We start from the raw sequence: 12,601 nt of genomic DNA, 5'->3' as shown, positions 1-12,601 counted from the left end.
GCTGTAGGAGCAGCAGAGATGCCTGTGTGGGTGGGGTGTGAAAGATGTCATGGAATTCCTGCATGTCCTAGAGATGTCTCCAGGGAAGCAGACAAATGGACCATACCCAGGCAGACCTGCCTTCGACATTCTGCATCTTATAGGTGAGTGGCTACACAAACCCTTCCAGGTTCTGTACCCACAATGTGAGGCTATAGAGCCACTGTGGTGGGATCAGAAGTCCAGAAGACACCTGGCAGATCTCAAAGAATGTCAGAACTGCTCATCATGATGACCCTGATTTCAGGGACAATCACTCTGCACATCTATGGATCTGGGATGAGAAGCTACAGTGGCTTGCATTTCCTGATGCCAGCTGTGGAAAAACACTAGCTATAAAACGGGTCCCAACTCTGCTCTGTCTGCTACTCACAGCACCAAGAACCAGGGGAGGAAGGAGCCACAAGCAACTAAAACACTGCAGGACCATTCATTGGAGGCAGCATGGACCTAAGGGACATAAAGACCTAACCAAAACATGGGAAGTGGGCCCAGCCACCTATCCTTCACTTCCCATGAGGTTCACGATGATCACAGAATGGGCTAACTGTACAGAACAGTGGTACTAATGGAATGAATGAATTAATGAATGAATGAAAGAAAGTAAGCAAGTGAATGGATCGATGAATTAATGAGTCAATGGGAAACAAAGTAATTAACTAAAATCTGAGTTTGTAAATGAATGAGAAAATGACCAGTGAATAAGTGAATAAATGAACAAACCCCACCACCACCACCACCCCAGGCTACATCAATACTTGCATTCAGGGCCCTGTAGCTGGATTCTGGGAAGCCAGTGCCCACAACTCTTACTATCTCTTAAGACTATGGCACACGCACCATGACATTCAGGCCCTGGTTGGTGGGTCCCTGTGCCACAATGTACTCAATGCCAGTCTCATAGACATCCATGGGCCGGCGGTACTTGACCACTGTACCAGCAATGTTGAAATTCTTGGGGCTGTCCACCTTGTAGTTGCCATTGAAGAAGTAGAAGCCAGCTTCATCTGCAAGAGCTGAAAGAGTAAAAATCATTGAATCTCACAGGCTAGACAGGCTGAGCAAAAAGGAGAGAGACACAGGGAGGAGCCAGCATACAGGTTCCAAGAATGGTGGCCAGCCTTGCCTTCCCTCTCCAAAATGACCCAAAGACAGGAAATTCAATGTCACAGGGAATCAGACAGACACTGTGCCTGGGGCCAGCATGTGGCCCTGGCCAGTGAGGGCCTAAGAGACACAAACACACTTTCCTATCAGTCTAAAACAAACAACCACAGGCCAGTCTGGGTGGTTGGAAGAGCCAACAGGGAAGGCTGGCCCTGCCCTTCTGGCTGCCTCAGATGGGCCAAGGGGATTGATTGCAAGGTAATGAGCTAGCACCATAGCCAAGTGGCTAGCCTGGACCAGGAGGGTCTACAGCTGTGAACAACAGGTACCAGCCAGATACTAGACTACAGAACAGACTGGCTGTGACTCTGGTTGTGGTACCAACTTCAGTGCACCCAGCTGAGGAAGGGGCCTCAGTGCCTCATCCAGGGCCCACAGTGAGTGACACTGTAGCCTGGCCTAGCTGGTGTGGAGTGCTGTCCTGAAGGCTTTTCCTGGGATCACCCCCTGCCTTTCTTATTAGAAACAATGGCATTCTGTTGTCTGACTTCACCGTTACCCAGTTAATCTATCTATCCTGCTGGGCTTACCACCTACTCGGGGCCCAATCAGGCCAGAGCAGAGCCTGGACACATCACCATTTCCCTTGGGAAGGTATAACTGAACACTTTCAGGGCCTGGTAATAGAAAGCCAGGATTCAAAAGGAATATGCCCATGACACTCCAATAGTCCATTTCCCAGCTGCCCAGGGGCCCAACAACAGCCTGGAAGCAGGCCTTTCCAGAAGCTATGGGGACTAAGCAAAGGTTCTTATCCTCCAGAGCTGGGGAAGAAAGGGAGGAGGCAGCCTCATCACTGGGGGACATTCTGTCTTCTAGAGGGTGTCCTTAAAGCTGGTTCCAGGAACTGGCCCGCCAAAGGAGTGAGTGCCGTTTCCAAAGGCCCTGATGCAATCCGCGCAGAGGAGCCGGGGCAATTAATTTATTATCAGACAGACGCAACAAGCAGGACGTGTCTGAAAAATACCCTTAACGTAGTAACGTCAGAACATAGCGTCAAGTCCAAGTCCGGCTGGGGCCTGGTTGTCCCAGCTTGGCTTCCAGATCTGCGCCCAGGGTTCGGCTCAAGGCCCACATCCAAAACCTGTTTCCTGACAGCGAGGACCTTCCTTCCTGCGGCTTTCCCAGCTCTTGGTATTTGCAGTGTCTGCTTCAAGAATGAGAGCTTTGCAGCCAGCTCAGAGAACACGACGTCTCCCGGCCTCCCTGCAGCCCAATGAGCTAGCAGACAGCAGAGCCACCGGCCTGGCTGGAGGCCCGGCTCTCCATGCTCGACCCACAGATGTCCCCAGCAGTGTAGGCATGGGGCCAGCCATGTGCAAACTTGCTGGGGTTGGGCCTTCAAATGCTCTGGGAGCCTGGCAGTGGACAGGAGAGCCTGGTGCCTGGCTCAAACTGAGGATCTTCAATATACACCCTCCCCTTTTCTACAGCCCTAGAGTAGAGCTCTGTCATGCTCAACTCCCTGAGGTGTGGGATGGAAAGACAGGTGGGAGATGGGACACAGTGTTAAGACTGAGTTCATTTTGGAGAACTGTTCCTTAATCTAGCCTGGGCCCTGTATCTGTTCCACACAGGGCAGAGCTAAGGGCAGAACCGCTCATAGGTATTATTACCTGCCCAAATGGAGCTTCAGTCACCAGGTCATGTCAGCTCTCCAGCTTCACACACACTACCCATCCAAAAACTATCATCAAGATGGCGCCTCACCACTGTACAGTATCTCCAGGCTGTCCAAGGTAGTCACTTCTACTGCAGAGTGCCACCTCCCATGGGAAACCAGACATGGTCACCATGGCATCACAGATAGACCTACCATCATATTCTTCCTTAGCAGCGCATGGCCATGTGACTTGGACTTGGATTGGCCTTGGCCTCAGCTCTGTGACTCACTCCTTGAATAGACCCTACCTCTGGCTCCCTAGATTCTGCCTGGGCCAGGTCCCTAGTGATGGGGAGCCCACCTGATGTCAAATCCTGTCCATGCAGAAGGTGACATCAGCTCATGTGCCCCACCCCACACCGTCCCCACCCCATCCCCAACAGTCAGCTGCATCGCTGGCTTCCACAGCTGTGCCCTATCACCTAGCATGTCCACACTTCTCAAAATAGAGATCAAAGTTCAGGTGTCCTTAGCCCCCCCCCACCTCCAGTCCCACATACGTACCCAGCACGTCTGCTGACTTCTTCCTCTCTACAATCTGGATGTCTCGAGCACCAGCTGGGATATGGGTCACCAAAGAGTAACCTGGGGAATAGGAACACCTGTGAGCAAAGCCAGGGAAGGCAGGATGCAGCAGAGAGCTGCCATTTGTCCCCTGAAAAGCTACTTCTGGGTGTCAGTGCCATCTCTGCGCTCTGGATAGCTAAGGTGCTCCTGCTTAGAGGCTGTCTCAGCCATAGGTGTGTGATATTATCTAGTCCTATTGAATTGCTCATGTTGTTCAGGAGACTGACCATCTTCCAGGGCCCTTGCCCAGGTACACCTTATCCCATCAAGACCATTGGCCTGCCCCAGCCCCTGACAAGGGACACAGTGGACTACAGGGACTTTACACATGCTGAAGTCCACGACTTAGGTCATATCCTGCTTTATCACTTGAGAAACCATGGGCCTCTGGGATTTTGTTGTTGGTTTGGTTTGCTTTGGTTTGCTTTGGTTTGGTTTTTTTTTTTTTTTGTTTAGTCCAGAGACATCAAACCCAGCACTATGTTGACACATGGTTATTGTCAAATTCCATTTTAACAGAGCATCTTATTGATGGCCAAGGCTTGCTGCATCCACACAGAGTGGATGTTGACTCTTCAAATAGAAGCTGACCACCGTACAAGGGCTACTGTCCACATGCCTGGGCTATAAGAGGCACTGGTAACCCTTTCAGATCCCATCATCCCAGCCTTGGTATAGTTGAGAGATAGTCACAAACAATTCCAAACCCAATAGGGAGCAAGAGTCGGGGGCGGGGAACAGTTACCAGCTACTACTGGAGAGAGCCCTGGCAGAAAAGAGTTAATAAGAACAGAGCAGTCTCCTGGAAGAAGAGATGGGTCTCAGAAGGAGAGGGTTTGGTACAGTTGGTGTTCCTGTCCTGAATTCCCTGTAGAAGGCTGCGGAGTCCACACTCAAACTACTAAGGACCAGAAGTTCCTGCCTTGTCCCTGATCCTACTCTCGCCTTGCCCTTGAAGAACCTGCCCTGACAGTGTCTCACATTGGGCTTCTTGAGAAGCAGGGGTGAGGGGCTCTGCTTAGTAGCACTGAGCTATTAATGTGCTGTACACTGCCCCACTGTAGCTGACTGACAGCAAATAGTCCATGTGGTATCTCTGGGCAGAAAGCAAGAAAGCGGTTCACAATGGCATGGCCATTAGACAAAATATTGATTAAGGCTTAAGGACTGGGAAATTGTCACTTTACTGAGATGAGGTCTCTCTATGTGATCCTGGCTGGCCTAGAATTTGCTATGTAGATCAAGGTAGCCTCAAACTTCTGCTTCTGCTTCCCAAGTTCTGGGCTTACAGGCATTCACCACCACCAGTTTCAGACTCCAGGCCTGAAACTGGCAAAACACCAGTAGACCCAAAGGGCATGGGTGAATCAGGTGTCCAAGTGGGGGCTCCCTCCCCCAACCATACAAGCCTCTAGAAGAGGCACCCTTAGACGGGATGGGAGTCTGAAGGAGCTACAGGGTGAGGACCAGAACCCTCCAATGAACTCCCTACAGGCTGATTTAATTTTTAAATTAGCAAGTGGTTTACAAGACTCCTGAGCAGTTAGCGCTTGACTCCGATGAGCTTCAGGATATGGACTGGTCTTGAACATAGTTAGGGGGCACGGATCTTTCAGGGCAGGCACGCAGTTCTGCAGCTAGGACCCAGGGCCCAGATGCCCAGGTTGAGACCCAGAGCCTTAGAAGATCAAGTCACCTTAACCTTTTCCTCTCTCTGCAGCTTTGGGCAACAGTAGCAGCAACTGCCTTATAACAATATCCCCAGATGTGGATGAGTTAATGCTGGTCAGACCTGGCTCTGTGCCTGGTTGGGAAACATTCAGCAGAATTAGAAGCTCCCCAGAGGGAGCTCCACCAAGAGCATGGGCCCTGTCTGGTGGGCCTTGATATAGTACCTGGCATGTGACATGAGCTGAGTGCTATAGAGAAGAGGCACTGCCTGACCTCTGACTTCTGACCCCTGACTCCATCTCTGCCTTGAGTCTAGCAGAAAGCTGTGCATGCAGGTGTGTGGAAGGAAGCAAACAGCCCAGCTTTGCCATACCCCACCTTTAACAGCCTCCAAGCAAAGAGCCTCTGCCGATCATACTAGAAAGACACAGCATGCAGATTCAACTCCTTACACACAAGCAGGTGCTATGCCCACCCTCCTTTGTCAGTCTCCTCCCTATGCTCTATATCGGTGCTTCATTCTTAGTGGCCTCCTGCAAGGACTCTTGGAGGCCTCATTAATTCTGTGATCACCTCTCATGTGGGGGCAAGCAAGCCTTCTTGGCTTCCTGGGCCCTCCGGTGGCCTCAGTAGGACTCCCTTGCCTTCCTGGGAGAACTTGAGCACTCAGTTCCCACTCTGGGCCTCACTTTTCCCATCTGCTAAATGGATTTCCTTTCCTCTATAATAACTTAGTTTGACTCCACACACATGTTCTTGGGACACAGCAATGCATTTGGTTGAGCACCAGCTATCACAAGTGATGTATGAAGATCTGGCTCATGCACGGATCCCAAACATGAGTGTCAGGCCAGAGCCAGATGCAAACACAAGGTCATTAAACACAGCACCAGAGAGGGGAGTGTCAAGATGAGCCCAGTATCCAGCACATCCAGAGTCAAGCCTCACACACTCCAACATTCATGCCTCAGTTTCCCTACTCAGTCTTCCCTGAAGGCTGCCTCAAAGGTCAAATGTGATCTCCATGCTAAATGTCCTCTGGTGTGCAGATGATGTTAAGGGCCTCTTTCTATTACCAGTAGGAAGGAGCCCTACACCTCTGCCTGGGCCTGGGTGGAGAATGAGAGGACCCATGATAGGAAGTAGCTGAGCCTGGACACCTACCTGGCAAGTGGAATGTGGGGATATACCCACCCAGGCTGCCAGACCCGCCCTTACCAAGATGATTGTTGCCCTTCCGGTAGTTGCCTGTCACATGGGTGCAGCTGCTCCCGTCTCCCTGGCAGACACCGCACTTGTCCAGTGTATGGGTGGAGAAGAGCACCCCGTCACAGCCAATGGGCTGCAAAAGCAAGGAGAGAGGCTGCTGAGGCGCTGTAGCTGACACAGGGGCGCCACTGGCTCGACAGGCAGGGTGGCCAGCACACTGAGAATGGCTATACTTTTGGCACAATGTTTAACAACCTCACATTTTCCAGACACGCAAACCCCTCTCAGGTCGGTGAGCTTGCAGGAAGTGCCATCACGGGCGGGCACCATGAGCTGCCGCTGGCCATCCACAGTGGTGCAGTGCAGATCGCATGGCTTACTGGAGATGTGGACGTAGTCATCTGGGGGATGAGGCAGAGAATCTCAGGGGAGATGGTGCTGAATTCACCTCCTCCTACCGAGATAGCACCCTTCCCATTACATAGATGGGAAACTGAGGCTTGAAAAGAAGGGACCTGACAAAGTGTTGGTGGCAGAAATGAAGTGAGCCCAGTCTAAGGGCTGAGTTCCAAATGCTGCCTCCTTGAGAGAGGGCATCGCACCTGAGATCCACAAAAGGGTTTCCCGTGGCAGAGGGACTGGATGCCTTAGCACTTCAACATGGGGGGGGGGTAGTTCATTTACACTGTGCCTGAACAATTTGTTTCCTCTCCTGTGGGGAGAGGGAAGGACAAGGGTGGGTGTGGAGCAGCAAGCATGCCCCCAGTCCCATGAGACCTTGGACAGTCCCCATTTGGGGTTGTCTGGGCTGGTTCCTGTCTAAGCCCTGGGGACAGTGGGAGAGTCCTGACCTCAGAGGGCAGCCCTGCAGGAAACTCAGCTCCATAATCTGTCACCGGTGATGTCATGGGTCATGGGGGAGGGAGGAGACAGACCTCAAGACCCTCTTCTAGAGGAGCGGGATCAGCTCCAAGCTCTGTAGATGACCACCACAGCTTTCAACAAGACCTGGCTCCAAGCCTTAGTTTCCCCACATGCCCACCCATAGAGCTTATTCCTGAGGCTCAGGTACCGGGGTAGAGAGGTTTCCATTGGTATGCCCGGCCATCATACACTCGGGAGTTGAAGGAGACACACTGCTCTTCACGGAAGCTCCTCCCATCCGGTGGACAGTCCTGAAAGAAGGCACCACGGGCACCAGGAGGAGCTCAGCAGGAAGTGGCTTACAACCAGATGGCCCTTGAGGGCCATAGTCCATGTGGCCCCCTGCTTCTGGTCTCACTCCACCCCCCTTACTTTCAACTCCTCAGAAGGGGCAGTGATTTTTCTTCCAATGCTACTGTGTATCAGCCTTCCTAACACTCTGGGTGACACCCTGACCTTCTCAGCCATGCTGTCAAATAGATGGGACACTGGTGGCTCTGCTCATACCCCCATCCTCCAGCAGAACTTATCAGCATATGTACATCTCCACATGTGCACACATATGTGTACAAAGTGCCTACAACTAACCTAGTGCACTTGATGGCCACCCTTAGGAACTGAATCCGAAGGAGTGGACTCTATAAGAAAACCTTGGGGATACAGGGGACAGCTGCCTATGCAACAGCTGGAGTCCAAACTAGGTTAGTGTCTACCTCCTTCAGGAGCTCATGAGTGTCTACCAAATCCTGACTCCATGACTAGCTGTGGTCACTAACTTCCCTTCAGCTCTCACACCCCACATGTGCACTCACAAAGACAGACAGACTTCTAATAGCTCAGCTGGGCAAGCCAAGTTAGGCTGGCAGAGCTGGCACCAGCACCACCATACCCCGGTGGCTCTTGCATAGGCAGCCAAGTTTCAGACTGACTTCGGTCCCATTGAGAGTACTCCTCTGAACCCCAGGCAGAATCAATGCCTCCTTCCAAGCCTCTGCCACCTTGGTGTCCAGTCGAGGCTAATGAAACAGTGCACACAGGCACACCTAAGAGCTGGGCTGAGAGGGTAGCTAGCTGCCCAGCAAGATTGCTACATAGGTGGGAAGAGGAGGCAGCTGTTGTGGCTTCCTGGTATGCAAATGTCCTATGCAGATTGGGACTATGGTGGGAGACCCCAGCTTCTAAAGCTGCACTTAGATTTCCAGGACAGAAGGGAGTCCAAACCATCCTACCACACCCAACATGCAGGGGACAGAACATGCAGCATCTGATGTGCAAAGGACTCGGTGTGAGCCTAGGCATCAGCCAGCCTACACTGGACTCTCCAGTGTCAGCAACAGGATGACCATAGGGGCAAGACCGAGACCTCAGGGCTGCAGGCAACTGGCCTCACCTGCACTCTGCAGAGCTGGTACCGTTTGGACGTGCCCACACAGGTCCTGTTCCCTGCTCCTGGAACAGACTTCCTCCTGGTGGGAAAATGCGGTACCAAGCCAGGGTTGGAGTGGCAGCTATAGGTCCTGATACCTGTTCTGTCATGTACTATCTTCCTGTAGCTTCCCCGACTCCCAGGATGGCATCTGATTCCCCTCTATATTCCCAGCACCAGAGCTGTACTGTACAGAATCAGTGAGTAGCAACCATGTTTGCTGAGTCCCATGCTAACATGCAAACACTTGTGGTGTTGTGTGTGCCTAGGAACATATGCTGGCTTATCATGCTCTCCACATGATGACACAGATGAGGAAATTGATGCTCAGAGATTAAGTGCCCTGTCCAAGGTCACATAGCTTAGAAGTAGCAGAGGCAAGACTCAAACCCAGGTCCTTCTGAGAGCAAAGGCTCTTAATACCTTCCCCTACATTCCTCCCTGCTTCTGTAGCTCACACTTCAGAAGACAAGGGTGTCTCACTCCTCAGTGGCAAAGCCCTAAAAAGACAGGCCTTGCTTTCTGACACTCCCTTTCTGGCACCCCAGAACACTATTGCCAAGGATCTCTCAGAAGCTCTATGCCCAGTGGAGGTCAATAGGAGGGGGAGCCTACATGCATCAAATGCAAGACCAGAATGAAGGCCACCAGGTATGGGCCAGGCTGCTCCTGCCCACTCACGGGGTGGGGGGGTGTTCAACAGACTTACCTCTGTTGTAGACAGTGGCGTTCTTGGGAAGTCACTCCGCCCCCACAGCTTCGTGAGCATGCTGTCCACTTGGTCCACTCCCCCCACCAGTAGGCAGTGGCATCAGCACCCCCCTCCAGGCTGTTGGATGTGGGGCTGTTGTCCTGGGTGAAAAGCCCCCCAATAGTGAGCAGAAGACTCAACCACAACACAGGAGAGACTACACCCCAAACATCACAGGACATCACTGGCAACTGAGAGGAGAAGATGGTGCACCCTCCTAAAGGGCTGCTGGCTGGGTTCCTCAGAAACCTGAGTTCAAGTCTCTCAGATGGCCTGGAAGGACCTCCATTGGTGATCACATGTGCCCCCATCTTAAGGGCTGAGACTCTTGAAATTTGTCGAGTACCTGAAGATATCTCAGCCTACCTTGCTTTCTCCCTCACAGCCCACACTATGCCTGCATCTGCAGGCTCACCCCACATACACCTCCCATCCATATGCTTTGCTCTAGGCCTTTGCTGGAAAGAGAAACACCAGACACACCTCACATTCTGGCTAGCTGGCCAGGGACTCCAGGATGGCCAGAGTCCCAGTTCAGGGGTTAGTCTAACTGGCTCTCTGAACAAGTTTCTGGAGCCTAAGGGAACACAAGACCGCTGCTCATGTACCCTCCCTCACTACACAATCCTTCCAAGTGAGCCCTCTTGAGAGGGAGCTCAACACCTGGCTGCGAAGCTGGTGGCTGGGAGAGGATACTTGACAATGCTACTCACCAAGGCCTGGGTAGATGCTGTACCCCCAGCCACGACAGCCATGGCCAGCAAAGACCAAGCCCAGTGTGAATGTTGCCATCTGCCGTCCATCCTACGAAACAAGACCACCAATACTACCAGGTCAGGCCCTGCTCTAGAGATAAACTCTCAAGGTTCTCCCAGTGCCCAGATGGTAAGGTTAGCTGAGATCCTATGGTAGTAGCTGCCATCTGAGAGAGACTGAGCCATCCATCTGGGCTCAGCCAGCAGCTTGGTAAGTGATTACAGATGTCTGCCCGGCTTAGGCACAAAGGGATGGTGTGAGTGCCAAGTCTGAGCCACCCTTCATCTGAGGTCTCCTGCCAAGATTTGCCAAGAGAACGGCTGAGGAGGTTGGAGGCCCAGCCTGGTAGACAGGTCATTATGAAGAGGGATAGGAACTGGGCTCAGCCCATTGCCTTATCCAGAGCACCTGGGAGTTTTACCTGCTTAACATTGGCAGGCCACCTAGAATGACCATGCACCAAGTTCATGAGCTGTACAAGGGGTGTCCTCCCTTTCCTCCCTGCCTTCACTGGTCCCTTGCCCCATGGTCCCCAGGAAATGGCAGCCTTCCCTTGTCAGAGGAGCATCCTCATGGCCCTTCTCTCTTGAGAGAACATGGTCGTGGGGGAGGTGCCGAAGGAGGCCCAGCTTGTGCCTGGTTGTAAATGGCCCAGGGCCTGTCTTTCTGACTCCTTCCCAAGAAGCTAGCACCTGAAGCCCAGACGCCCACCAAGGGTTAAGGTAACTCAAATAAAGGAGAGCTTCTGAGCCTGCTGCCCTCTCAGAACTGTTCCCTTGAGCCTTAGCATAACCCTTGTCTTAGAAGAGGAGCTAATGGCCTCTAGCTAGTTTGCCTCAGGTGAGGAGGGTCATCAGCCAGTGAGTTAGACAATTGGTTTCAGAAAACAGCAAGCCCAGAGAGAAAAGTCAACTTGCCCAAAGTCACATAGAAAGGCAGCCTACTGCCCCCACACCCCAGAGCAAACTTAGGGGCTCAGTCCAGCACCCAATAATTCCAGGGCAAGAAAGTCTGGAGATTGTCTGCACCCTCGAAACACTGACACCAACTGTACTCTGTCTCTGCCTCCCGTCCGCCTTCCCTCCCTCCCTCTCATCCTACTTCCCCCTCCCTCCTTCCTCTGTCTCCCTCTATCCTTCCCTCCCCAAGCACCTGCAGGTGTGTGGGAGCTAAGCCAGCGACACCCTTACACCCAGACTCACCCAGACAGACTATGTAATGACACTGTAGATCCTGAAATAGGAAGCCTCATCCTTGAGACCCCTCCATCCCATCAGCTGCCCACCACCTTCCCTACCCCATCTGTCTGCCCCTCCCATTCTGGTCTCCATGTACATCCCCATCTTTGCTTTTTAGCACAGAGCCCCCATCCCACATGATCCCATTGGCTTCCATGGTTCCCAGTCCCTGCCGCCCGCCAAGACAGGTGCCCAGTCAGCCTCACACTTGGTTTTCATTAAGGCTCCCAGACATTGCTGGATTCCAGCCAAGTCCAGCTCAAACAGGATCCTTCTCTCCCTAGGGTCCAAAACCTTCACTAGGCCCACAGCAGGGGTTTGCAGATCAGACAGCAACTGCTAGTCCCAAGCTGTAGCCTCAGGGCCACCCTGCCACTGTGTGGTGCAGGTTGTTCCCCCTTCCTCTGTGGTTGAACACCCTCTCCAGGGGCTAGGATATCCCCCAGTCCCATTCTGAACAGCTGTCTGCCCTGGAGCGAGCTGCATCTCACACCTCCCAGGGACGACAATACGAGCTGGGACAAGTATGTGGTGGCCTACCTCACCCAGGGTCAGTAGGTTGTCCTCTCAGAGAAAGGGGTGAGAGCTAGCTGCCAGGTGCACCGTGCAGGAAGATGAGGGCAGAGATGTGCGGGCTCTGCCTGTCTCTTGTCCTGCTTCCCCAGCTGCCTCCCTCTCCCACTTCAAAGAGCATTCAAGGGAGGGGGTTCCCAGGAGGGGCGCTCAGCCCAGTGGCTGCTCTGTGGCCGCAGCTGCCTTTATAGCTGTCAGGCAGACGGGGAGGAACTCACACTTCCCACCGCTTCTCCCCCGCCCAGCCTGCTGGCGGCTGGCCGGGCGCACACTTTAACCCGCTCTGCGCCTCTGGAGCATGGCCAGGCTGTCCAGCTGCCTGCTGGCTGCTGCCGCCCCAGTCCAGAAGCAGTGAGTGAGCCTGAGACTGGCTTGCCTGGGTCCAGAATAGCTGACTGACCCTAATGGAGCAAATGGCCTGAGGTCATGTGGAAGGAGGCTGGCAGTGTGGAGCACAGCCCCCTGCCCCACCATCTAACTTCAGCTTCCATAGGAGGCTGGGAACCATGTGATGTCCAGGTTGCCGACTCCTGTTCACAGGGAGACACTGAAATCTGGAGGTTGTGTGTGTCCAGGTCACCCTCCATCCTAGGAAAACAGACCTGAACAACTGAGGA

General features: G+C 53.0%; 1 protein-coding gene across 2 annotated transcripts in view; it reads right to left on the bottom strand.

The window, feature by feature from the left end:
- The window catches only part of Adamtsl2 (ADAMTS like 2), a 32,763-nt gene extending 20,532 nt beyond the window's left edge, over positions 1 to 12,231 (bottom strand). The window contains exons 1-9 of one of the 2 annotated variants that reach the window (XM_051184931.1): positions 11,952 to 12,231; positions 10,131 to 10,221; positions 9,376 to 9,518; positions 8,631 to 8,706; positions 7,389 to 7,491; positions 6,572 to 6,717; positions 6,326 to 6,449; positions 3,374 to 3,454; positions 880 to 1,055 (exon numbers count right to left, since the gene is read on the bottom strand). In XM_051184931.1, the coding sequence (XP_051040888.1) occupies positions 880 to 1,055; positions 3,374 to 3,454; positions 6,326 to 6,449; positions 6,572 to 6,717; positions 7,389 to 7,491; positions 8,631 to 8,706; positions 9,376 to 9,518; positions 10,131 to 10,220 (939 nt within the window). In that variant the 5' untranslated portion in view covers position 10,221; positions 11,952 to 12,231. The remainder of the gene's footprint in view (positions 1 to 879; positions 1,056 to 3,373; positions 3,455 to 6,325; positions 6,450 to 6,571; positions 6,718 to 7,388; positions 7,492 to 8,630; positions 8,707 to 9,375; positions 9,519 to 10,130; positions 10,222 to 11,951) is intronic. The other variant, XM_051184932.1, reaches the window with a different exon arrangement.
- Positions 12,232 to 12,601: the final 370 nt, after the last annotated feature.

Source organism: Phodopus roborovskii, unplaced genomic scaffold, assembly GCF_943737965.1.
Source record: "Phodopus roborovskii unplaced genomic scaffold, PHOROB, whole genome shotgun sequence".
In the NCBI taxonomy this organism is placed as follows: Eukaryota; Metazoa; Chordata; class Mammalia; order Rodentia; family Cricetidae; genus Phodopus; species Phodopus roborovskii.
The sequence above is the reverse complement of the archived record's forward strand: the minus strand, read 5'-3'. Positions and strand labels throughout refer to the sequence as shown.